The sequence below is a fragment of the Eulemur rufifrons genome, chromosome 24 (assembly GCF_041146395.1).
Source record: "Eulemur rufifrons isolate Redbay chromosome 24, OSU_ERuf_1, whole genome shotgun sequence".
Classification (NCBI taxonomy): Eukaryota; Metazoa; Chordata; class Mammalia; order Primates; family Lemuridae; genus Eulemur; species Eulemur rufifrons.
Genome location: NC_091006.1, coordinates 6751825 through 6777562, shown reverse-complemented (window position 1 = coordinate 6777562; position 25738 = coordinate 6751825). Strand labels below are relative to the sequence as shown.

Here is a 25738-nt window from a genome sequence, read left to right as displayed (position 1 = left end):
ATGGGACCTCCTCATGTGGCTGTTGTGAAGATTGAATGAAGTATTATATGTGAAGCCCTTAGAATCCTTCCTGGCACAGGAGGGCTGGATATGTGTTCACTTTTGTTGTTGTTATTCTTCCTACCTCTGTGCTCCAGTAGGGAGCACTAGAAACCATGGGAGGTGGGGATGCTGCCTGGGTGGTGGTGAGGAAGGGTGGAGTCTGGACACTGGAAGGATTGTGAGTGTCCCCAGAGGCATCTAATGACTGTGAGTGGGGTCAAGGTTCACTAGAGGGAGGATCTGCAGAAGTGACTTAATCTAGGGGGTAGGGCAGGCTTCATGTGAAGAATTTAGGGAAGGGGTTTGGGGGAGGACCTCGATACAGAGGGATCCAAAATGGGAAGGGTTTGAGACTCCAGGGATCTGGGGGACTGCATACAACAAGGCGGATTTTTAGGGGAGGACTTGCTGGGTTTGGGGGTACTGTGAGTATCTCAGAAAGAGATGTAGAGTGGTCTGAGATACTCAGTGGGGTTTGAGGGAAAGGCTAGAGGTGTCAGCTATGGGGTAGGGGTTGGGCAAAGGGCTCTGAACAAGGAAGGAGTAAGGCATTCTGGGCTCCATGGAAGTCACAGGAAGGGGACAAGGGTCTGCAGTTTCCAAAAGAGATAATGGGAACAGGAAGAAGTCAGGGTCCTCAAGGGGGCAGGACTGGTGAGAGGATAGGAAAGAATCTGGGAGAAATTTGGGAACCAAGTGATGCCTTGGAAGGGTGGGAGAGAGAGAAAGGTCTAAGGTCCCGAGGAGGTTGGAGGATGGTCTGGGGTCTATGGGGGTAGTGGGGAAAGCTGAAGGGGGATAAGAAACATTTTGGGTCCCCTAGAAGTTATACATGGTTTGGAGTCCCTCTTGCGGACCAAGGAATGGTTTTAGGGTCCTTGAGGGTAGAAGGACATGGATGGGGGTCCCCAAGAAGGAGTGGCATATGGTTTGTGGTTCTAGATGGCTATAGAACATGGTCTGGGTCCACGAAAGGGGCAAGGCATGATCTGGGATCTCCCTGGCTGCTGACATACGGTCTTAGGCCGTCCTGGATGTTGGGTTATGGTCTGGGGTCCCTGAGGGAGGGGGTGTGGTCTGAGGTCCATCTGAATGTTGGGGTATAATTTAGGGTCTCTGGTGGGGTGGTCTGGATCCCTTCGGATGCTGGGATATGGTCTGGGGTCCCCCTGGATTTTAGGACCTGGTCGGGGGTCCCTCACAGGGTGTGGGGCATAGACTGAGGTCACCAAGGAGAGTAGGACATGGTTTGCGGTCCTGGGCGGCTTTAGAACGTCGTCTGGGTCCTCCAAGGAGGTGAGGCCTGGTCTGAGTTCCCCTGGGTATTCGGACGTGATCCGAGGTCTCCGTAGAGAGATCCGGGGTCTCTGGGCCAGCTGGGGCGTGGTCTGAGGGTCTCTGGGGAGGCCGGCGGGGCTGGGGGTGGGGCTGGGGAGGGGTCGGGGGCGGGCCCGCGGCGGCTCCGCAGTGGAGAGGGGTCTGCGGCGGGCCCGGGGCGGGGATCTGGGGCGCGCGGCCGCCCCGCCCGGCCGCCCCTCCGGTCGGCGCCCCCTCCCCCCTTGCGGCGGCGGCGGCGGCGGCGGCGGGCGGCGCGGAGGGCGGAGCTCGGCGGCGGCTCGGGAGGGAGGGCGGGAGGCGGGAGGGAGGCGGCCCCGCGGCACCGCGCCCCCTCCCCCGGCCCTCCCCCCACCATGGCGCGGAGCGAGGCGGCGGCGGCGGGGCCGGGCCCGGGGCCCCCCCGGGCTGGGTGAGCGCGGCCCGGGAGGCGGCGGGCGGGGGCGCCGGTGTGTGCGCGGGTGTGAGCGTGCGAGCGTGTGAGTGTGTGTCCGCGGCGCTGCGGCGGCCCGGCGTGCGCCCGCGCGGCCCTGTGTGTGCCCGGCGCCGGCGTGTGCGGCGTCCTGCTTGTGTGGCCATCCGGGTGTGTGCCGGGTGTCGAGCCGAGCTGGTGCGTCCGGCTGTGCGTGTGTGTCCCCGCGAGTGGCTCCCCGTCCGCTTGTGTGTCTGGGGGGCTGTCGCGCGCCCATCGGAGGGGCTGTGTGCAGGTGTGTGTGCGTGGGTTGTGTGTCCAGGTGTGGGTTCCCCCCGGCCGGTGTGTGTGCGTGGTTAGCTGCGTTGGGTGTTTGTCTCCAGGTTGTATGTCCATCCGAGGGTCTGTGTCGCCGGGTGTGCCCGCCCGGGTGTCCATTTGTGTGTGTGTGTGTGTGTGTGTGTGTGTGTATCTGCGGGTTGTGTGTCTCCGAGGGTGTGTATCTGTGAGTCCACGTCAGGTTCCCAGCTGGGGGGCTGAGGCTCGGCGCCTGGTGGGTCCAGGCCTCTGTGTGGGTTTGGGGGAGGGGAGTTCGCCGCTCTCTCGGTCCATGTCCATGTCAACTGGGGGGTCCTCAGCGGTCCTTGGGGGAGGCGGCCATGTCTTCCCCTTCCCGGTGGCTGGGTGGGGGGGATGGGCGGCCAGGAGGTGGACAGATGGAGGGAGGATGAGAGGCCGAGGGATGGACAGATGGGCCCCGGGGTGGGGGTGGGGGCGAAGACCTGGCCCTTCCCCACCCACCCCACCCTAATTCCCCCACCGGCCAGATATCTGCAGATGGGGCCAGAGTTGCCTGCATCCTGTTGGCCAGGCTGGGGGACCTTTGGGGCTGCTGGTGGGAGGATCTCCTTGGAAGGGTGCTCTAGGACTCAACCCCCCAAACCCTCCGAGATTCCACCTGCTGAACTCTGACCTCTGGCCCTGGCTTGTGCCCTGGTGTGGGATGGCATGAAGAATGTGCTAGGAGGAGTGTTAGGATTTCTTTGGCCTGGGAAGTAGGTGGGGTGGGGGTGCCTCAGGGCTGGGAGGGATGCGTGCCCATGCCTGTGTGTGAGTTGAGCATGAATCTGGGTCTGTCTATTGACTATGCTGCTGTGGTTCGGTATTTTGTGTGCATTTGTAAGTGTGTAAATGTCTCCCAGGACTGTTGTGTGAGCGTGTGTCTGCTGTGAGTGAACATCCCGGAGTCTGAAAAGGTGAATCTTTTTGTGTCTGTGTGTTTGCTCCAGTATGTGGCAGCCTTGCAAGTGTCTGTATATGTTTGTGGTCCTGTGTATGTGTGTGAGGTGTGTATCAGCTGGTGTGTGCAGGTTTTATCTGTTGGTGTGGGAATGTAGCAGCTTTCTGACGGCACCATGGGAATAGATGAAGTTGTATGAGTGTGTTTGGACATTTAAGAGTGCACATCTGTGTATCTTTGTGCAGGTGTGTTTCTGTTATATGTGCGTGCCCTGTGTGTTGGTGAGCATGCAAGGTATATCTGTTACACATGCATGTACCTGGTTGTCTGTTAGGGGGCACATCAGTTTCTCTGTTGTATCTGTACATCTGTGTGTGTGAACACGTGAGGGAAAGTCAGTGTTTACGTGTGTTGCATGCAAGTGTCCATCTATGTTGTGAGTCCATTTGTGTTTCAGTGTTGGTTTCTGGGGAGTGGGGTTGTGTATGTTCAAACATGTATGTTCAGGACACACACGCCTGTGCCCCTCGCACAGGGCTGACCCTACTTCTGGGCCCTGTGGGATTGAGGCTCATGTGGCCTGACCTGTGGTACGCTGGGGTCCAACCTGGGGTCCCTGGACACAAGTATGTCCACATCCCAGGCCAAGTGTCCATGGAGGGTGGGGAGCATAGATCATGCTGGTGTGTCCATGGAAATCCAGATGTAGAGACTTGGGTTGTGGGCCCGTGTGGGTTTTGACATGTCCACACATGTTGGTGTGGGCAATGGTGTGATGACAGGGATAGACACCTCTGGCCCTTCCCCTGCTCCTGGTACTTTGAAGTTGAACTCTTGGATTCTAAAGGTCCAGACTCCTGGATCTGAGGGAGGAGGGGGCTGGGTCCCAGACTTTAGGATCCTGAAGGAGGAGGGGGCTAGGGTCCTTAGCTCCTGAGACCCCAGAGGATAGACAAAGGGCTGAAGTCCTGGATTCCTGAGTTTTGGAGGGTGAATAGTCCTGAGGCCCAGTCTCCTGGGTCTCCAGAGATGACTTCTGGGTCCCTCTGAGACTGTGCGGAGCCTGCAGCAGGAGGGCTGAGAGAGTGATCACACTAGGGACTTCCTTGGTAGATATGGTCTCTGAGGCAGGACCTGGTACCCAGAGAAGAGCCAGAAGGATGCTAACAAGGTGATTTTGTTCCTTTGCAGGTACTGGCCCAGGCCCTGACTCCCTGAAGAGAGGTGAGTGGAGCCCTAAGATTGGGTAGAGAGATGTGGGGTGATGGGGCTTGTCCTGAGCCAGCTGGAGGCCTGGACCCCTGCCTAGCATGGATTTTAGTGCAGGGTATAACAGTGTCCCAAGAGACCAAATGCCCCTGCCCCGAGGCTGGGGAGCGGTGACAAGGTCAGAAGCATCATGGCTGGGTAAGGGCTCATGGTGGCTGGGAGGTTCTCCAGAGCAGGTGGGGTCTTGGGCCAGGAGGCATCCCCTCTCAGGATGGGGAAGGTGGTCGAGAAAGTAGCATTCCTCATGATACTAGTGAAGGCTACATGTGTGTTTCAAGACATAAAATGACCCTGGCATTGGGGAGTTGAATGGCTGTGCTTTAGTATTTTGTGTGTGCATGTGTATATTTGTGGGGGGATGTTCTGACACCCTGACCTGCTGGTGGCCGAGCAAGCCGGAGAAAATAATAAATCAATAATCATAATAGCAGCAGCTGACATTTATGTAGTGCTCGCCTTGTCAGGAACTATTCTGAGCGTGTTACAAAATATTTTCTCATTGACTCTTCCCAACAACCCTAGGAGATAGGTGCTATCATCAGTCCCATTTTACAGATGAGCACACTGAGACACAAAGAGGGGAAGTCACTTGACTAAAGTCACACAGCGGGGAACTGGGGTGTGAACCCGGGCAGCAGGGTCCAGATTCTATCCTGCAATGAGGCACTGCCGCTCAATCGATGGTAGCTATCTATTTTCATTGCTATTATTCCTTCAGTTTGAGTCCCAGCCCAGCTGCGGGAGGCGGAGCTCTGTGCTTCTGTTTCCTAGATCAGGGTTCTGAGTCCTGGAGACCCCACAGCTGAGCAGGTGCAGAGCTGGGGCTCCTAACTCTGGAGTCCCCGTTTCCAGGCCAGGATTTTCGGTATGATACAGAACAGTGTCCTACAGGGAGTGAAGGACAAATTGGGGGCAGGTGCGGGGAGACTCAGGGATGGTGGGACACCCTGATCCTGCCTCTTTTTCTCTGTTCAGCCTGGTCTCTGTCTCCCTGTCTCTCTTTATCCCTCTGTCTTTCTCTCTCTTACCCTCGCTCTCTCTCCCTCTGCCTATCTCTCCCTCCCTTCCTCTCTCTATCTCTGGGTCTCAGTCTCTCTTCTCCACGTTTCCTTCTTCACTCTCAGTTTTCTGCCTCTTTTGGCTTCAGTCTCCCTCCCTCTCTCTTCACCTCCTTTCAGACGCTGCTCTCTGTCTCTCTCTCTGCCCATCCATCTCTCTCTCCCCCTTGCCTGTCCCTGTCTTTCTTTACTTCTCTGTCTGACCCTGTCCCCCTTCCCATGGGCAGAAAGATCAAGGCCACTTAAGGCCACATCCCCAAACGCAGATTCCCAGGAGGTGGGCCAGCAGGGGCTGGGGTGCAGGGCAGGGTGGGGTGAAAACAGTTTCAGGGACGCCCCCTTCCCATCCTTTCCTCTTCACCCCCCACCCACCCGGTGTTGTGATGGGAGCTGACATGCCGTGGGCTGCAGCCGCCGCAGGGGGAATCCCCGCTGGAAGGTTTTGCCTGGAGCAGAGGCATAGTGTGAGTGTGAGTGTGTGTGAGAGAGAGTGTGCATGTAGGCATGTATGGGGCCTTGTGTGTACCCACCGATGGGAGCATGAAAGTCCGCCCTGCTCGGGAGGTCAGCTGAACCTGGGATGAAACCAGACTTGGAGAAGGACTCCCTGGGGCTGAGCTGGGAGACTCTGGAGGTGTTTCTCAGCCCCTCCCACCTTCACATTCTCTCTGCCATTGCCAAGGTTGGGAGCGCAGTACCGTCACATTTATTGGGTACTTACTGTGTGCCAGGCCCTGTGTTCAGTGGTTCATGAACTCAATGAAGACGGTACAATTCTCATCCCAATTTATAGATCTAGGAATTATGCTCTAGTTAGAGGAAATCATTGGTTTGGGGTCACAGAGCTAGCAAATGGGGGAACCAAGATTTGAACCTGAATCTGTTTGATTCCAAAGTGCTTGCTCTTTGAAATAATGGCGCACAGTTTTATGCCTGGTACATATTAGGCACTTGATGATGATGATGATAATTGCTAACATGTATTAAGCACATTTTATGTGCCGGGCACTGTTCTAAGTACACCATGTTCATTAATCAATTTAGTCCTCATGGAAGTAAGGCCTGTTTCTATCTCCATTTTACAGATGAAGAAACCGAGAATCAGAGAGGTTCAGACACTTGCCCAAGGTCACACAGTTAGTAAGTATCAGAGGTGGGACTTGAGCCCAGGGAATACTGTTTTGACATCCATGGCCTTGCACCATAGTTAACAGTGATTTTCAAAATATTTAGTGGGTACTGGAGGGCCCAGGCTGGGCCAGGGGTCAGCCCTCTGGTTGGGAGATCATGAGAGGTCCCGGAACTCCTAGGGGAGGGGCAGAGGCGGGGGTAGAAGACTCCAGAGGGGCAGTGGTAATTTACCAAGCAGCATGGAAATGTAGTCTGCCAACTGATGATGAGTCTGTCACCGTCCTGTAGCACCTAATGGTGCGTGTTGGGTTGAGATCCAGGTCTGAGTCCCGGGGGGACATCCTAGGGTGGTCAGGCTGGGGGCCAAGCCCTGTGCCTGGGTAACCAGCTCCTCCCCTCGCAGGTCTCACCCCCCACTCCTCCTGCCTTCCCTGCACACCATGGCTCCGGGCCCTTTCTCCTCGGCGCTGCTCTCGCCGCCGCCCGCTGCTCTGCCCTTTCTGCTGCTGCTCTGGGCGGGGGCATCTCGTGGCCAGCCCTGCCCCGGCCGCTGCATCTGCCAGAACGTGGCGCCCACGCTGACCATGCTGTGCGCCAAGACGGGCCTGCTCTTCGTACCGCCCGCCATCGACCGGCGCGTGGTGGAGCTGCGGCTCACCGACAACTTCATCGCGGCCGTCCGCCGCCGAGACTTCGCCAACATGACCAGCCTGGTGCACCTCACCCTCTCCCGGAACACCATCGGCCAGGTGGCAGCCGGCGCCTTTGCCGACCTCCGTGCCCTCCGCGCCCTGCACCTCGACAGCAACCGCCTGGCCGAGGTGCGCGGCGACCAGCTTCGAGGTTTGGGCAACCTCCGCCACCTGATCCTCGGGAACAACCAGATCCGCCACGTGGAGTCGGCTGCCTTCGACGCCTTCCTGTCCACCGTGGAGGACCTGGATCTGTCCTACAACAACCTGGAGGCCCTGCCGTGGGAGGCGGTGGGCCAGATGGTGAACCTGAACACCCTCACGCTGGACCACAACCTCATCGACCACATCGCCGAGGGTACCTTCGTGCAGCTTCACAAACTGGTCCGCCTGGACATGACCTCCAATCGCCTGCATAAACTGCCGCCCGACGGGCTCTTCCTGCGGTCCCAGGGCACGGGGCCCAAGCCGCCCACGCCGCTGACGGTCAGCTTCGGCGGCAACCCGCTGCACTGCAACTGCGAGCTGCTCTGGCTGCGGCGGCTGACCCGAGAGGACGACCTGGAGACCTGCGCCACCCCTGAGCACCTCACGGACCGCTACTTCTGGTCCATTCCCGAGGAGGAGTTCCTGTGCGAACCCCCGCTGATCACACGGCAGGCTGGGGGCCGGGCTCTGGTGGTGGAGGGCCAGGCGGTCAGCCTGCGGTGCCGAGCGGTGGGGGACCCCGAGCCAGTGGTACACTGGGTGGCACCTGACGGGCGGTTGCTGGGGAACTCCAGCCGGACCCGGGTCCGGGGGGACGGGACGCTGGATGTGACCATCACCACCTTGCGGGACAGTGGCACCTTCACTTGCATCGCCTCCAATGCCGCAGGGGAAGCGACAGCGCCGGTGGAGGTATGTGTGGTACCTCTGCCTCTGATGGCGCCCCCGCCGGCTGCCCCGCCGCCTCTCACCGAGCCTGGCTCCTCGGACATCGCCACGCCAGGCCGGCCTGGTGCCAACGATTCAGCTGCTGAGCGCCGGCTGGTGGCAGCCGAGCTCACCTCGAACTCGGTGCTCATCCGCTGGCCAGCGCAGAGGCCGGTGCCCGGCATCCGCATGTACCAGGTCCAGTACAACAGCTCTGTGGATGACTCCCTCGTCTACAGGTGGGTGTGGGTGCTGCAGTCCCAGGGCCACCTCCCCACCTGCCCATTCCCCTGGCCTCTTGCTCTGGCAGGGTTCTAGAAGGCGGTTCACAGTTGTCCAGGCCCTGGTTCGCCTCTTCCCTTCTCTGTTTCTGTCTCACTGTCTTTATTTTTCATGCATTTAGCAAATATTTGTTGAGCACCTACATGAGCCAGACCAGGGCTGGGCACTGGAGTGATAACAGCGACTGAGCCCAGCGTGATCCCTGCTCTTCCAGGCATGGTCATGATTACTGCCTGCCAAAGGGGTCTGATTGTGTCCCTTGTCACCTAAGCATTCTGGAGCACAAGATACACACGCACATTTATAGTTACATTTTATTTAGAAGTTATATATCAGTGTTACCGTACCAACATGTTTGGTACATTATAGAAACAGAAAACAAAAACTATAAGAAAGATATAAGTTATTTCCACTCTCCCTTGGGTTAGAAGCCAATACCCTGGTGTGGACAGCCCTGTGTGGTATAGACAGACAGAAAAAAAGTTACTTTCTCCCACCATCTCCATTATAGAGAATAATGCTCTCTCCTCTGTCTCTGCCTTCTGTCCCTCCTAGAGGCACCAAGCCCCTCTCCGTACGAGGCCCTGAGCTGGGTGCTTGGGGACACAGACTAAGAGACCCAGTCCCTGCCCTCAGGAAGCTCACAGCCCATGGGAGGGGGCACACAGTACACAGTGAACTCCGAGATGTGTTAGTATGGCTCTTGGCCACAGACCTGGCACACTGGGCATGGCACACAGTGGGCACTTAATAATTGGTCGTTAGCAGTGTGGATGTCTCTCCTTCTCCCTGTTTCTGTCTCTCTGCCTTCCTCATGCACATTGCAGAGTGCCTGCTGAATGCTCAGCCCTGCACTTGACTTCACTTGGGGGTGGCAGGGGGCCGGAGCCCCAGCTCTTGGCCATGCTCAGCCATCACTGAGAAGCCCGCCTCTTGGCCTCCACCTCCACCTTCCGCAGTATTCTCTTGGCCACAGACCTGGCACATAGTAGGCACCTTCCCAGTGTTGGCTGAATGAATAAATGCCTCTCTTTTTTCTCTTGTCTCTGTCTTCTTCATTTTCCTCTTTTTTGGATTCTGATCACCAAACACTGAGTAGATGCCTACTGTGTGCCAGATCCTGTGCTGGGCCCCGGGCCTGCCGAGATAGATTAGACTCCAGCCCAGTTGTATGAACATTGGGGCAAATGAACAAAACAAAAACCTTCACAAGGTACTTCCGAGGTCGCTGCCTCCTTTGATTTTCCCAGCTCTGCTGTGAGGCAGCAATGATCCCCCTCTCATTTCACAGACAGGAAAATCGAGGCTCAGTGGGGAAGTCACTTGCCGAAGGTTACACAGACAGTAGCAGGGCTGTCCTTTTTATGCTGAACACACATTTATTAAGCACCTACTGTTTTCCAGACAGGGATGGATAATATATTTCTATAAATAACTCCCCATTTCTGTGATTCTCCACCTCTCTGTTTCTCTCTTCTCCCTGACCCATGGCCACCACATGGGGGGGGGGGGTAGGGGAGGGCTTGCAGGCCCCCAGACCCTGCATGTATGCAGGTGTTGATGGACCCCATCCCCAGCTGGGCACCAGACTCTGGAACTCCTCCCGTTTCCTCAGGGCCACAGTTCCAGTCCTCCATTCCAGATGTCTGTGCTATGGCACTGCAGGGGTTAACTTCCTCGCTGCTGCCATGGGTGGAGGTGACATCCAACCAGAAGCCTGCTTAGCTGCTTACTTGGGTCTTGCAGCCAATTAGAGGCACATGGGCTCAAGCTTTCTTAAGGAGCCAGCCTGTCCTTGAAAAGGGGGAGCCCCTAGCAACTGGTTCTTTAGGGGAAGGAGCAGGAGGAAGCCAAGGCTCTCAGAGAGGGGAGATGAGGAGAGGAAGGGGAAGACCTGAAACCAGGGCAGCCAAGGGCGATAGGGGTGGGGTGGCATTGTCTGTCAAATGCCAGGCAGGGGTAGTTGGAAAAGTGGCTGGGTCCTTATGAAGGGGTGCAGCCCTTGAAGTCTTTTGGTTGGAGGGTGGCTTTTGGTGGTGGGGGAACCTCTTGGAGGTGAGATGACTGAGGTGGGGCTTCAGGACCAGAAGGCTGCCCTGCTGGAGGGGAAAGTGAAGCTTCTGAAAGAGAAGCAGGCTGTGCAGATGGGGGTGTGGCCTTTCAGAGGAGGTGGAGCATGTGCAACATAGTTCCACGCAGAGGAAGGGGCAGTCCTTGTCTCTGGTGACCCACTAAGAGCCTTTGCAGGAGAAGAGAGCTTGGGAGGTTGAGTGCTGGGCATGCACATAGACGTGGACGTGGCAGTCCTGGTGTCGCTGAGGCTGGAGGTGGCCAACAGTGTGGAAGGGATATGCTCAACAGAAGAGAGCAGAGGCTAGTAGGAGTGATCCTCCGGAGGGGCGGTCTTACAGCTAGGGAGAAGTGTAATGAGCAGAGTGTGAGCCACTGCAAGGGCTGCTGGCCAACACTGCATGGGATGCAAGCTAATCATATTATTAAGTGCCAGGCTTTGGATGTGTTAACTCATTCACCTCTCACACCATCTCTATGATGTAGGAATTCTTATTATCCCCATGGGGGGAAATGAGGTACAGAGAGGTTAAGAAACTTGTCTGAGGTCACAGAGCTAGCAAGAGGCAGATGAGAGATTCAAACCCAGGCAGTCTGGTTCCCAGACATTGTCAGCTGAACCCTTTCTCTATACTGACCCTCATTTGAGGGGAAGGGCCGACAGCAAGGAAGGAGCATTGTGCTTGCGTGGCTACATTTGACCCAATTATGGAGGAACCTTACCTGGGTTTGTGATTTGGTGACTTCTAGTGGTACAGGGTCGGACATGCAAGTAAGGAGGGGTTGCCTCTAATATCTGGACAAGGAGCGGCCATGCACAGAGAGGACATGGTCCTAAGCACAGCAGGGAACCATCCCTAGTGGACCACTGTGGGTGTGGCCCTCAATGAGTGGGAATATTAGATGAGGGGCTGGGAAATTGTGCAGAAGCTAGACAAAGCTAGATGCTTTTCCCAAAGGTGGGGCATCCAGATGAGGGGGAGTGACCTGTATCATGCTTTTCCCTGAAAGGCAGGAATATGTATAAAAGAGGAACTAAAAGAGCATCCATTGTCACAGTAGGAATAAGACAAAGGCTGTGAGTTGACCTCAATGTCCACCTGAATGGAGGTGGGCCATACAGGTAAGGGGCGTGGCATGTAGCATCTGTCTCCTTAAAGGGTAGAATATGTAGATGAGGGAGCTTGAATGGCAGTTGTCCTGGTAGGCGGGAGACACTACTGGATGGCATGTCCCTTGAGGCCAGGCCATAAAAGCTATAGCACTGCTTTTGTTCTAGTAGAGTCAAAAAAAGAAAAAGCATAAAAAAAAAAAAAAAAAAAAAAAAAAGCTGTAGCACTCCTCTCCTGCCCCAGGGCTAGGATATGCAGATAAGGCAACCTGAATGGCAGATATTGTCCCAGTGGATGCTGAGAAAGCCGGGAGGGTGTGGCAGGGGGTGGGGCATGCAGATGAGGGGCGGGGCCGGTAGCCGAGGTCCTTAGAGGTGGGATATGCTGATGGGCAGCTGTGGTCTCAGCAGTGGGTGAGACACCCCACCCCGCAGCATGGTTTAGTCCCCAAGTTCGCCACCTGTAGAACCTAAAGCCAAGGGGCGTGGTTCAGAGCGGGGCTAACTCCGGCCTGATCCCGCCCCTCCTGCAGGATGATCCCGTCCACCAGCCAGACCTTCCTAGTGAACGACCTGGCAGCGGGCCGCGCCTACGACCTGTGCGTGCTGGCGGTCTACGACGACGGGGCCACCGCACTGCCGGCCACGAGAGTCGTGGGCTGCGTGCAGTTCACCACGGCTGGGGATCCCGCGCCCTGCCGCCCGCTGCGGGCCCATTTCTTGGGCGGCACCATGATCATCGCCATCGGAGGGGTCATTGTCGCCTCGGTCCTCGTCTTCATCGTTCTGCTCATGATCCGCTACAAGGTGTACGGCGACGGGGATGGCCGCCGCGCCAAGGGCACCTCCAGGTCCCCTCCGCGGGTCAGCCACGTGTGCTCACAGACCAACGGCGCGGGCGCGGCGCAGGCCCCAACCCTCCCGGCGCAAGACCGCTACGACTCGTTGCGCGAGGTGGAGTCTCCGGCTGCTTCCACCGTCGCCGTCGAGGCGAAAGCCACCGCGGCCGAGGCAGCTTCCGCGGAGCCGGAGGCGGTCCTTGGACGCTCTCTGGGCGGCTCGGCCACCTCGTTGTGCCTGCTGCCATCCGAGGAAACTTCTGGGGAGGAGTCTCGGGCCGCGCTAGGCCCTCGAAGGAGCCGTTCCGGGGCCCTAGGGCCGCCAGCTTCGGCGCCCCCCACTCTAGCTTTGGTTCCTGGGGGGGCCCCGGCCCGGCCGAGGCCGCAGCAGCGTTATTCTTTCGACGGGGACTACGGGGCTCTCTTCCAGAGCCACAGTTACCCGCGCCGCGCCCGGCGGACAAAGCGCCACCGGTCCACGCCACACCTGGACGGGGCTGGAGGGGGCGCGGCCGGGGAGGATGGAGACCTGGGGCTGAGCTCCGCCAGGGCGCGCCTGGCCTTTACCAGCACCGAGTGGATGCTGGAGAGTACCGTGTGAGCGGCGGGCGGGCGCCGGGACGCCTGGGTGCCGCGGACAGACGCCCAGCCGCACGGACGCCGGGGCGGGAAGGGGGAGAGCGCAGCGCGGAGACTTCTGACTGCCGGGGAGACGCCTGCCTCTCCCGCCCGACCCGTCCCGGCAGGGGCGGGGCTGCCGCAGGCTGCGGCTGGGCCACGCCCCCGCGCCCGGGGGGTGGGGCGGGCGCCGGCCTCCCCTCCCCCACGGACTCCTCGCTCCCCTCCTGCCCCTCCCCCCGCGCGCTCGCGGACCTCGCTGGAGCCTGTGCCTTACACAGCGAAGCGCGGGGAGGGGCAGGGCCCCCCGATACTGCAGCACTGAGACACGAGCCCCCTCCCTCAGCCCGGCACCCGGGGCAGGGGCGAGGGGCCTATTTCTTGTATCTGGCTGGACTAGATCCTATTCTGTCCCGCGGCGGCCTCCAAAGCCCCCACCCCACTAACATCCCTGGTCCCGTCGGGTCTGGCTTGGGGTCCCCCTTTCTCTGTCCTCCTCGTTTGTCTCTGTTCTGCCCTCTGTCGTCTGTCTCGCGTCTCTGTTCTTCCTTAATTGTCTCTCCTTTCTCTGTCTCGTCTCTTGTCCCTCTTGCGTCCCTTATTTTGTCCAGTCTCCCTGTTTCTCCCTATTTCTTCTCCCCACTACCCATTCTCCCGGGCAGGTCCCACTGGAAGGACCAGACTCTCCTCTATTCCTTCCTCGTACCCCAAATAAATCCCCACATGAACAAAATCCAAAACCAAATCCCCCTCCTTACCGGAGCTGGGACCCTCCGCCGCAGCAGAATTAAACTTTTTCTGTGTCTGAGGCCCTTCTGACCTGTGTGTCCGTGTGTGTGCGCCTTGCGGGGAGGGTGACCGAGATTGCAGCGTAAGGACTCTAAGTGAGACCGAAGGACGATGACTAACCGGGGCCAGGGAGACTGGCAGAGAGCTGCCTACCCCTCTGAGAGACTTAGAGGTGGGGAATAATAACAGAAATAAAATGATCATAATAGCTAACACTTAGTGAATGCTTCCTATGTGCCAAGCACGTAAGTCATTTAACCCTCACAACAACCCTAGGACATTCCGTTTTACAGGTGAGGAAACTGAGGCCCAGAAAAGTTAAGTAACTTGCCCAAAGTGGCAAAACCGATTTAAAAAGGCAGGCAGCAGGGGCCAAGGGAAAGCTTCCCCTCTGCCTTCTGAAGGTTTGCTGAAATGCACTGACAATAGACAAATCAAGGCAAAGTGATTAGCCAATAACCCAGTGAGGTTTTTATTTTTTTATTTTTTTTATTGATTTGTTATTTTTTTAGAGACAATATCTACTCTGTTGCCCAGGCTGGAGTGCAGTGGCACCATTGTAACTCACTGTAAGCTCAAACTCCTGGGCTCAAGCCATCCTCCTGCCTCAGCCTCCGGAGTAGCTGGGACTACAGGTGCGCGCCACCACACCTGGCTAAATATTTGTAAAGACCAGGTCTGGTTATGTTGCCCAGTCTGGTCATAAACTCCTGGGCTCAAGTGATCCTCCTGCCTCAGCCTCCCAAATTGCTGGGAGTATAGGTGTGAGCCTCAGGCCCGGTCCCAGTGAGGTTTAGATACTTATATACCCTTCTTCTCAGGGGAGAGGGAGAGAGATGAGGGGATGTAGGTAATTTTGAGGGGTAGCAAATTATTTTAGGGAAGATGAATGGACCTGGGAGATAGAAATTAGCTTGTAAATGGTTCGTTTTGGAATTTGAGCCTGAGAGACAAACAACATCTTGTGACAAAGTCCATCTGGATGTGGTTGTATTCCTCGGTCTTTTTTCCTGCTGCAGATAATGAACTTCAGGGAGGGGGTGGGAGGCAATTGCGTTTGGTGGGCCTTATAGGCAGATAAGAAAATATCAGAGTAAAGCTTCTTCCAGCATTTGCTGATCTCCAAGGCCTTTCATTTCAATTGTGGCATACCAGGGTGCCATATTTTAGGGTGATGTTCCCTGAACTACTTCAGCGCTCTTATTGAATGTTTACTACGCTCTCTGAGACCTGACAGCTGTGTGAGGTAGATAGCCTTGGCCCCATTTTACAGACAGGAATCGGAACCAGAGAGAGATGAAGTCACTTGCTCAAGTTGCACCCAGACCCTCGCATGAATAAATAGTAGAACTGGCAGGTTGACCTCACCACGCTGTGTGGCCTCTGGGCTGTGTCTGGAGGGTGGAGTATGGCCCCGCTGACCTTAGCTGAACTTGATTATCTAAAGCCAGCCTGGGGAGGGAAGGCACAGGGGAGAGATCTTTGGTCGCTCTGTCTGGAATCTGAGGGACCCTCGGTGGAGAAGAGGTCTGTTGGGGGTTTGAAGGATGCTGTGGGGAGGGGGGCTTCTCAGGTGAGGCTGAGGGCTGTGGCAGGGGAAGGAAGGCTGGTTGGTGGGGAGAGAGGGACAGGCATCCCAGCCCTGGCAGGGGCCCTGCAGTGAAAACGCCTTCCTGATCCTGGGGAAGAAGGAAGAAGGCTTCTTGCCAGCCAGGGGCCCCCTGAGGCCAGGGGAGGAGGAGAGAAAGACAGAAATAGAACCGAAGCAGGAGGGCGGGGTATGGATCTGGGCAGACAGGGTGGGAGGCAGCAAGGACAGAGGCACCAGAGAATCACAGGCCAAGAGGCTCCCTCACCCTCCAGCCCAGCCACACTTACCTATGTCAGTCATGACAGCTCCTAGATACTGAGGGCTTCCCACAGCCAGACACTATGCTCACAAACCCTCCCTGATGCTTGAATAAACAGCATTTAACCCAGAGCACAGCACATAACACTCACGACGTGGAGTTACTCCAATAATAAGCGTGATTGCATTTAAAGTCTGCAACAGACATGAGCAGTGTGTGCACCCAATTTTCTAGGTGAGGAAACTAAAGCTCAGAGAGGTTAAGCAGCTTGCCCAAGACCACACAGCCAGTAAACAGAAGAGCCATGATTGGAAAGCTGACTGCCTCCAAACCCTGCACCCCTAACCATCAGAATATACGGGCTCTGATTCACACGATAAAGCTTTATTGAGCATGTATTATGTGCTTTGCCCTGTGTGGGGGCTATAGCAGTGAACCAAATAGGCAGAATAAAACAAGAAAGCCCTGCTCCATGGAGCTTGTATTCTAGAGGGGAAGGAAGTAAATAAATAAGCAAGTAAATAATGTATGTCTGATGGCAAAGTGTTTTGCAGAGAATGAAAACAGGATGGTGGCACAGGGAATGACTAAGAGGCCTACTTTAGTTTGGGAAGTCAAGGAGGGTGATGCTGGAGCTGAGGACATCCACTGTGGGAAGAGCAGGGAAAAATATTCCAGGCAAAGGGAATAGCATGTGCAAAGGCCCTGAGGTGAGAGTGTGTTGATGTGTTGGGGGTAGTGTGTCTGACCTGGGGTGAAGAGGCAAGTGAGAGGAGAGGAGGTGAGAGAAGCGAGTAGGAAGCAGTTTCTGCAGAACCTTGTGAACTGGAGTCAAGAGTTACCATTTTATTCTTCAGAGCTGTGAGGAGCCAGTGGAGAGTTTTCAGCAGGGGTGGTCTGTAATCTGATTTTCATGGAGACCCCAGCCTCAGGATGGGGTATGCCTGCCTTCAAAACAAAATCAGGGGCTGGGTGCAATGGCTCACACCTGTAATCCTAGCACTTTGGGAGGCTGAGGCAGGAGGATTGCTTGAGGCCAGGAGTTCAAGACCAGCCTTAGCAAGAGCGAGACCCTGTCCTTACAAAAAATAGAAAAATTAGCCAGGTGTGGTGGTGTGTGCCTGTAGTCCTAGCTACTTGGGAGGCTAAGGCAGGAGGATCATTTGAGCCCAGGAGTTCGAGGCTGCAGTGAGCTATAATTATACCACTCCACTCTAGGCAGAGCAACAGAGTGATACCCTATCTCAAAAAAAAATAAAAAAATAAAATAAAAAATAAAAAAAAGAAAATCAGGAACTGCCATCTCAGAACTTGGTATTCATTCATCAACATATTTGGGGCCCAGATGGTTCCTGGTCCAGGCCTTTGGATGACACCCTACCCACCTTTCTTCTCCTGTAACCCCACCCTTTGTTTAATAGAGAGGTATCTATCAATGCCAATGTCATGCTTGTCTTTCAAAATTGAGAACTTTAGACCCAAGGAAGAGATATGCTAGGTGAGGGAGAGCATGGTATCATCCAAAGGGAATGTTTGAGCATCTGCTCTGTGCCTGGCCCTGTGCTGGGTGCTGGAGACATGCTGGCGATCAAGACAGACCCAGCCCCTGCCCTCCTGGAACTTGGACAGACAGACGGCTGTGGCAATAGGGCTGTGATGGGGGAAGCACAGGGACCATAGGAGCCCAGAGGAGCTGCCTGACCCAGCCTGGAGGAACACGGAAGTGTTTTAGTCAGTGTCTTTTGGTGGCAACTGACAGAAACTCAGCTCAACTCTATTAGACATTAAAAGGGAGCATTTGTTTGCTCATGCAGCTGGGAAAGAAACAGAATTAAGGGTAAAGCTACAAGGAACAGGGCCTCAGGGACAGGAACCCAGACTCACGCCCACCAAGACACTCTCCCTGCGTGTCTCTCCCCTCTGCTTGTCTCAGCTCAGATTCATCCCTTTCAACTGCATGTGGTGGGGAAAGTGGTCATTTATTTACAGACACAGACTCCATCCTTCCAGAGCCCAGAGGTAAAATGGCAGAATCTCTAGTCCTAAGAGAAAAATCCCAGGGAAGGGCTCTGATTGGCCTGACTGAGGTCACATGACCACCCCTGCACTGATTGTGGCATTCAAGAGAATGGGAAGCTTTGATTGGCTGGGGGCAGGGGTATCATATGTCCAGCTCGTGTGTCTTGGGAAAAGGGCATTGCCAACTATTAAGTTGAAAAAAAAGAAAATCAGGAGCTGCCACCTCAGAACTTGGTATTCATTCATCAACATATTTGGGGCCCAGATGGTTCCTGGTCCAGGCCTTTGGATGACACCCTACCCACCTTTCTTCTCCTGTAACCCCACCCTTTGTTTAATAGAGAGGTATCTATCAATGCCAATGTCATGCTTGTCTTTCAAAATTGAGAACTTTAATGAAATGAACTTGCCATTGTGTAGAAATTGTAGGATAGTGGCAATTCCATATGGTTAAACCCTAAATAATCATCAGAAAAAGTAGGATAAGAAAGCTTCTTGAGCATATAAAAGCAATAGAAACCCCGGAGCATGATGCAGAAGGATTTTTGGAGGAGGAGGTGATATTAGCTGAGACATGGGTGATGAGCGGAAATTAGCCAGGTGGAGATGTGGTGGTGGGACAGTGGTGGCAAATGTCCCAAGAAGAAACAGCTTAAGCAAAGGCTGTCATGAGAGAGGACAAGGAAAGGCTTGTTGCTGTGCTCTGGGGATGGAGTGCTGTAATTGATCAAATCTGAGTCATGTGTCCAATCAAATGAGGCAGTGGGAAAGGGGGTCTTTCCAACAGGAAAACAGGGGAACTGTTACCAGGAGAAATAAATGCAAGTCAGGCAAGACCAAAACACACAGTTCAAAATTTCTTTTCTAAGGCCTTGGCATCTTCAAGCAGGGATTTGCAAACTTATTTCCTTCCATTGCAATACCATAACTGGAGAGGCTCATATGCATGAGTTCAGATATGCCCTGTATGATTAAAATTTTTATTATTAAATATCAATTGACCACTTTATCTAGGTTCAGTGCTGGCCATACAGGGATGGATTTGTGGGGATACCTTTGGCTGCAAGAAACAGAGAATCAAATTAACATGACTTGAACATTAAAGACACCTGGTTGTATCATCTAACAAAAAGTCTGGAGTTAGGGGGTTCTGGGGTCTGGTGAAATGGCTTGTTGATATCAGCAAGGACCCAGTTTTCTACTCTTTTGTTCTCCCTTTCTCCAAATAATAACTTCTCCTAAGCTTGTTGCCTTGTGGTCACAAAATGGCTGCCACAGCTCCAGATCTCATATCCTCATACCAGTGAACTATGTAGAAAGGAAGGGAACAAGTGGAAAAGGGTTTTCTTTGTATCAGGGAATAAAAAAAGAAATGTTTAAATAACAACAGTAACAGCAACAAACACATACATGGGGCTTACCCAGTGCCAAGCTCTGTTTTCAATTCTTTACATAAATTAACTTATTTAAGAAGCCCTTAGTTGCACGGCCACTCCAAGGTGTGAGGGAGTCTGGGAAAGCAGGTGTCAGGCAAAGGGGAGAGAAATTCATATCCTAGGCTGGGCACCTTGCTGCCTCCCACCCATGGGTTGTGCCAGTCACAGATCTTATAATGTGTTGGGAGTGGCTACGGGGTCATGTGTGATTTTTCTTGTATGGCAGTACTCCAGCTCTTTGTCTCCTAATCATGAAAACACTCAAGAATGCAAACTCAGTGAGAGTTATAGGGTTATGGGAATACTTCTGAAACCCCTGCAGGGTGACAAAAAAACCAATCATTCAGAAACTTTGGCGGGTTACTCTTGGTAATAAATTTCTTGTGACATACCTCACAATGTATTATGAGGAGCTGGCGGCTGTCCCACTGTTCCAATTGTCTATTGCCTCATAGCAAACCAAACTTAGTGACATAAAACAGAAATCATTCTGTTAGGCTCACAGATTCTGTGGGTCAGGAACTTGATCAGGGCCCGGTGGCTATATGGCTTGTCTCGGCTGCAGCTGGGAGCTGGAATCCTCTGGATGTTTCTTCACTTGCACATCTGGTTCCTGAGCTGGGGTGACTCAGAAACTGGGCTGGCATTATCAGCTGGAGCATGTATATGTGGCCTTGCCGTGTGCTGGGCTTGTCACAGCATGGTGGTTGTGTTCCAACAGGGAGAGCGTTCCAAGACAGCTGGGTGAACTTGGTGTTTGAAGTCTCCCAGCTTTACTTCCACTGCATTCTACTGGTTGAAGAAATCACAAGTCCACATTCAATGAGAGAGGGACATTGACTTCACCCTTTGATGGGAGGAATGTCAAAGAATTTGCGGCCACTTTATTTTATTCATTTATTTATTTTTATTTATTTATTTTTTTTGAGACAGAGTCTCGCTTTGTTGCCCGGGCTAGAGTGAGTGCCATGGTGTCAGCCTAGCTCACAGCAACCTCAAACTCCTGGGCTTAAGCGATCCTACTGCCTCAGCCTCCCGAGTAGCTGGGACTACAGGCACGCGCCACCATGCCCGGCTAATTTTTTCTATATATAGTTTTAGTTGGCCAGATAATTTCTTTCTATTTTTAGTAGAGACGAGGTCTTGCTCTTGCTCAGGCTGGTCTCGAACTCCTGACCTCGAGCGATCCACCCGCCTCGGCCTCCCAGAATGCTAGGATTACAGGCGTGAGCCACCGCGCCCGGCCATATTTTATTTGATTTTTGAGACACAGTCTTGCTCTGTCACTCGGTTAGAGTGCCGTGGCGTCAGCCTAGCTCACAGCACCCTCAAACTCCTGGGCTCAAGCGATCCTCCAGCCTTAGCCTCCCCAGTAGCTGGGACTACAGGCACGCACTACCATGCCCTCTAATTTTTTCTATTTTTAGTAGAGATGGGCTCTCACTTTTGCTCAGGTTGATTTCAAACTCCTGACCTCAAGCAATCCTCCCACCTCGGCCTCCTAGAGTGCTAGGATTACAGGCGTGAGACACCGAGCCTGGCCTGTGGCCACTTTTTAAAAACCATGTATGAGCTGGAGATGATTTGCAAACTATTTCACAATTGTCATTGACAAATCAGAAGGCATGCTGGCCACACTGTTGGAGCAGATCCTGGAAACTCTCCCACCTCCCACTCTACCCAATATTAACTCTTTTGCTTCTGAATTGGAGGGAGATCTGGGAGACCCAGGGGAAAGGCTGGGACAACATGGGGGGTAGGAGTTAGTTGTTCCGGAGGATCTTGGGGAAATAGCTATTTACCAACTGGTATGAAAGTATTTCAACATTTTAACAGCAGAAACGGTGCTACCATTGGAAACCCATTGGACATCAGTCCTCCAAGAGATCCACAACTTTGGAAACTCCATGTGCCATTTTAGGCGGCTACCTACGTCCATCTCTCACCTTCTCTTTGCTGGAGCTCTAAGTTTGTTCAGGTGTCCACCCTCCTCGGGGCATGTTTTCAGGGAAAGGGGTCCTCTGGGGTGAATCTTGATTAGTCTAAGACTATCTTTGTAGTTCTGTCTTCCTTGTCAGTGTTTGGTTTAGGTTTGGGTGCATGACTAAATTCTAGCCAATGAGACAAGCATGCACGTCTAATGGGGAGTTTCTGTGAAAGGTTTTCCTTCCTTCTAAGAAGAGTGGAAGAAGAATCAAGACCCCAGGTATCGTGGAGCAGAGGCAAGCTATCCACACTCACCTTGTCCAAATTGTGACCCGCAGAATCTGTGAGCATAGTGAGATGGTTGTCATTTTACTCCCCTAAGTTTGGGGTGGTTTGTTATGACTTGGAGGTTGTTGTTAGTGTGTGACAGCTGGAGCTGTGGCTGCTATCTTGGGACCATGAGGTAGCCAGCGTAAGAATCAGACAACAGAAATAGAAACGACCTGGTTCCCCAATGACATTATCAAAGGAATTAATTAATCAGTCCTAGAACTGCTCTGCCAACTTTTTGTTATGTGTGATTATAAACTCATTTTTGTTTGGCCTATTTGAGTTGGGATTTCTGATTACTTATTACGGGATAAAGCATCTTAACTGATATAGACTCCCATCTGTCTTAGATATACATGGAAAAGAGAGCTATGCAGTTTACACAGACAGGGAGCGACAGAGAGCCATATAAACATGTGCACAAGTAAGCATACATGCTTGCCCGCGTGTGGGTATGAATGTGCACAGTTGTGCATCTTCAGTCAGACTCAGGCTCTGGCAGACACGTGGGTACAAATACGCACCGTCACAGAGTCAGGCACACCCAAACAAACACCACACAGGCATCCACACTCGGTCACAGACCCACAATCATACGCACTCTTAAGGATTCACTTATCACAGAAGGTTCCGATTCCTTTTATTTGTGCATATTGTATAAAAGTAGAAAAATAAACTCAGTCCTGGGTCCAAGTCCATAAATAATGAGAGAGAGGAAATAACTTAAGGCGGGGTGGGGCTTAGTCGGTAAATAAGGTCTGGGGTCCCAGACGGGCTGGGGGCGGGGTCCAGGTTCTCAGGCACAAAGGTGTCCGCTGGCAACACATTTCAGGTCCCGGCTGAGGAGGCGGAAGAGGTTGAATGTGACAGAGGCCTCCAGGCAGTCCGGGGACTCCTGTGGGGGAGGAAGGGCTGGGTTGGTGGCTGCCCAGTGTCTGGGCTCCCAGGTGCTCCCTAGAAAACAGTCCCCCTCCTGGTCACTCACCTTCCTCGGGGCCTGCTGGAGCCGGTCCAGCCAGTGCTGGAGGCGGCCCCGGGGCCTGGGGCCTGCCGGGGGTGGAGCCGGACCCTGTGGGCAGAGGGGGCAGGTGTGAGGCAGGGCCTGGCCGCAGGGGGAGTGCGGGGGTCACAGCCCACAGACATGGGGACCCCGGGGCCCGAGCACTCACACAGGCCTGGAGCTGGGACTGGATGTGGCGCAGGGTGCTAAGGGGCTGGTCCAGGACGTCCCCCAGGGCTGGGTCAGCCACGGCCCCCAGAACCTTCAGCGTCAGGGCCAGCTCAGCCTCCAGGGCCACGGGGCGCTCCCACACCTGAGACGGGGGAAAGAACAGGTGAAGTGGCAGGTGAGGAAAGGTAGGTGAGAAGGCCCAGGTAAGTGGGGACAGGGAGGGAGTACGGGGTGGACGGCTGGTGATATGGGACATGTGGTGGGGACAGGTAATGGGTCCAGTGACGGGGAGACAGGAGGAAGGATGGAGATGAAGAGGATACAGGTGAGGCAGAAAGATAAGGGAGAAGACAGGTGAGGGGACAAGGGACATGGGGAAAGGTGAAGGGGACTTATGGAGATCATAGAAATTTGGTGGCACAGGGATTGGGGACAGGTGAGGAGAGGACCATTAGGGAGGCAGGGGACAGAGGGCAGCTGGATGCACCCGTAAGAAGGGTGGGTGGAGGAGCACGTGGGAGATGAGTGCAAGACGCTGAGTGAGGCAGGTGAGAGTCATCACGGGGGAGGAGGTCGGGGAGGGGAGGGCACCAGAGTTGGGAGAGACAGGGAAAAGCAGGACGAGGGGCACAGGTGGGGGACAGACTGGGCACATGTGGGAGAGAAAGGAGGAGAGAGCCCAGAAGGAGCTAGGTAGGGGACAGGTGAGTGAGATGGCGAAGTGGGACAGACAGGAGATTACAAAGGAGACCCAGAGGAAGGACAGTGTCAAGGGAGCAGCTGAGGGGTGACAGGGGCACAGGACAGGTGAGGAGAGAGCAGAGAGAGGGAAGGACCGGGGACGGAGAAGGCGAAGGGGCCACTGATGGAGACAGCGGAGGGGGACAAGGGAAGGAGCAAGTGGCCTGACGTGCAACTCACCTGCAGCTGCCTCAGGTCCCAGGGCCTGGGGAAGAGACGGGAGCCACAGCGCCAGTTTTTCAGCAAGAGTGACTCTTCCTAGAGGGCAAGGGCACAGGTTAGCCCCGAGCAGGAGGGCCGGAAGCTAGCCCATGGCAGCCAAGGTGAAGGTTGGCCTCACAGGATGGGTTTAACCCATAGCAAAAGGACAGAGGTTGGCCATAGCTAGAGGGCCAGAGCTAGCCCACAGCAAAAGGACAGAGGTTAGCCCACCGCAACAGGAACTCACCAAGGCATCCTTGGCCTTCTTGAAGGTTTCCAGCTCCCGTGGTGACAGAGATTTGAAACTGCCAATGTGGCAGCCCCTCCAAGTTGTGATGGGCTTCGAAGTGGGGACAGGGCCAGCTCTGGCCAAGCCCAGCACCACAGTCACGAGCACCAGGATCCCCGCTGCAGCCATCGCCAAATCGCAACTGCCTCCCGAGCTACATGGCTCTGCTATTTAACCCTCTAATGCACATTCCTGGGTGATGTACGTAAAGCAAAAAAGGCAATCGGAAATGGGAATCTCCGCTTGAAAGGCACGCGTCGTGTCTGACCCAGGTGATCAAACAGGCGTAGGTGGGGCCGAGTCAGCCTGGAGCGGCACCAAGAGGGAAAGAGAAACTGAAATGTAACAAGAGCCTGAAGAATTTCATTTAGGACTCCGTGGCCACCTTTTTTACTGCCTGGACAACTTTTAGGACTTCCTGGGCAACTTTTTGTACTGCCTGGGCAGGCTCTAGCCAGTTGACCTTGGGGGCCCTTGACGGAGGCTGCGCTGGAGGGATGGGAAGCCGGCCCGAGGACTGCCGCGGCAGGGCAGAAGCTTGCAGGGGTGTGTGGTGAGGTTGCCCGAGTGGCAGAGACGGAGCCTCCACCACTGGCTTAAGAATGTTCCGTGAACTCACTCACTTACACTCTTAACATTTCCATGAGCAGTTACGTTTATAATTGTGATGAGTAATTTAGGATGTCAACCTGACTGGCTGAAGGACACCCCGACAGCAGGTAAGGCATTATTTCTGGGTATGCCTGCGACGGTGTTTCAGGAAGAGACTGGCATTTGAATCAGAGTAAGGAAAACCCACCCTTACCCAGTGGGCACCATCCAGTGGGCTGAGGACCTGAACAGAAGGACAAAAAGGCAGAGGAAAGGTGATTTGCTCTCTCTTATGAGCTGGGACACCCTTCTTCTGCCCTTGGATGTCAGAACTCCAGGCTCTCTGGCTTTTGAACTCCAGGACTTGTACCCGCAGCCCTCCCCGCTCCCAGGGTCCTAAGGCTTTTGCCTGTGGACTGAGAGTGATACCATTGGCTTCCCTGGTTCTGAGGCTTCCCGTTAGAACTGAATCATGCTGCTGGTGTCCCAGGATCTCCAGCTTGCAGGTGGCCTGTCGTGGGACTTCTTAGGCTCTATTACTGTCTGAGCCAATTCTCCTAATAGATCCCTTCTTTTCTATTAATAACTATCCATCCATCCTTCCTCTTGGTTCTGTCTCTCCAGGGATCCCTGACTAACACAATGATCATTCCCATTTTAGCGATGAGGTAACTGAAGCATAGGAAGCCTAAGGTCCCAGAGCACAGTGGTCCCCAACCTTTTTGTCACTAGGGACCGCTTTCATGGAAGACAATTTTCCCCCCCGGGGATTGGGGACATGGTGAGCAATGGGGAGCGGCTGTAAATACAGACGAAGCTTTGCTTGCTCGCCCACCCACTGCTCACCTCCTGCTGTGCGGTCCTGGTTCCTAACAGGCCATGGACCGGTACCAGTGTGCAGCCCAGGGGTTGGGGACTGCAGCCACAGCAGGTCAGTGACAGAGCTGGGGTTTGAACAGAGTCCTGTGTGCTCACCCCCTATTCTATTTGCAGCCAAGGGATGAGATGAGAACCTGTGGGGGTAACAGACCCACTTCTCCTTTTGGTCCGTCTTGGGTAGCATGAGAGGGGTGCGGTGCTCCCCTGATCCTGGGGAGAGGCAGAGAGGAGGGCTTCCGGAAGGCAGCCAGAGAGTCTGTTTGCTGTCATCGCCCCTGCAGTCACAGTAATTGTGTAGCAGGTAAGAAATCACTCTGATGTGCAGGCACTTCATATTTTTTATTTCTTTTTACTTTTCCTTAGCCCTTTGGTGCAGAAAGTTATTAATCATACTCTTCAAATCATAACACAGACTCACAATAGGCCCATGAAAGACCCTCCAAGGTTTTGCCCACCCATCCCCAATTCCACTCCCACCCACTACACGCCCACTTTAATGCAC

General features: G+C 54.4%; 2 protein-coding genes across 2 annotated transcripts; one reads left to right on the top strand and one right to left on the bottom strand.

Annotated features, from left to right (window-relative positions):
• Window positions 1-1737: 1737 nt before the first annotated feature.
• LRFN1 (leucine rich repeat and fibronectin type III domain containing 1) lies at window positions 1738-13919 on the top strand. The gene is made up of 5 exons (XM_069457065.1): window positions 1738-1789; window positions 4221-4253; window positions 6442-6496; window positions 6891-8333; window positions 12091-13919. The coding sequence occupies exons 4-5, from the start codon at window positions 6928-6930 to the stop codon at window positions 12995-12997; spliced, it is 2313 nt and encodes a 770-aa protein (XP_069313166.1). The 5' UTR covers window positions 1738-1789; window positions 4221-4253; window positions 6442-6496; window positions 6891-6927; the 3' UTR covers window positions 12998-13919.
• An 8241-nt stretch (window positions 13920-22160) lies between these two features.
• Window positions 22161-23910, bottom strand: LOC138374174 (interferon lambda-1-like). Its single transcript, XM_069456890.1, has 5 exons — window positions 23725-23910; window positions 23457-23534; window positions 22534-22677; window positions 22350-22433; window positions 22161-22259 (listed from the first exon to the last, which is right to left on the bottom strand). The coding sequence occupies exons 1-5, from the start codon at window positions 23893-23895 to the stop codon at window positions 22161-22163; spliced, it is 576 nt and encodes a 191-aa protein (XP_069312991.1). The 5' UTR covers window positions 23896-23910.
• Window positions 23911-25738: the final 1828 nt, after the last annotated feature.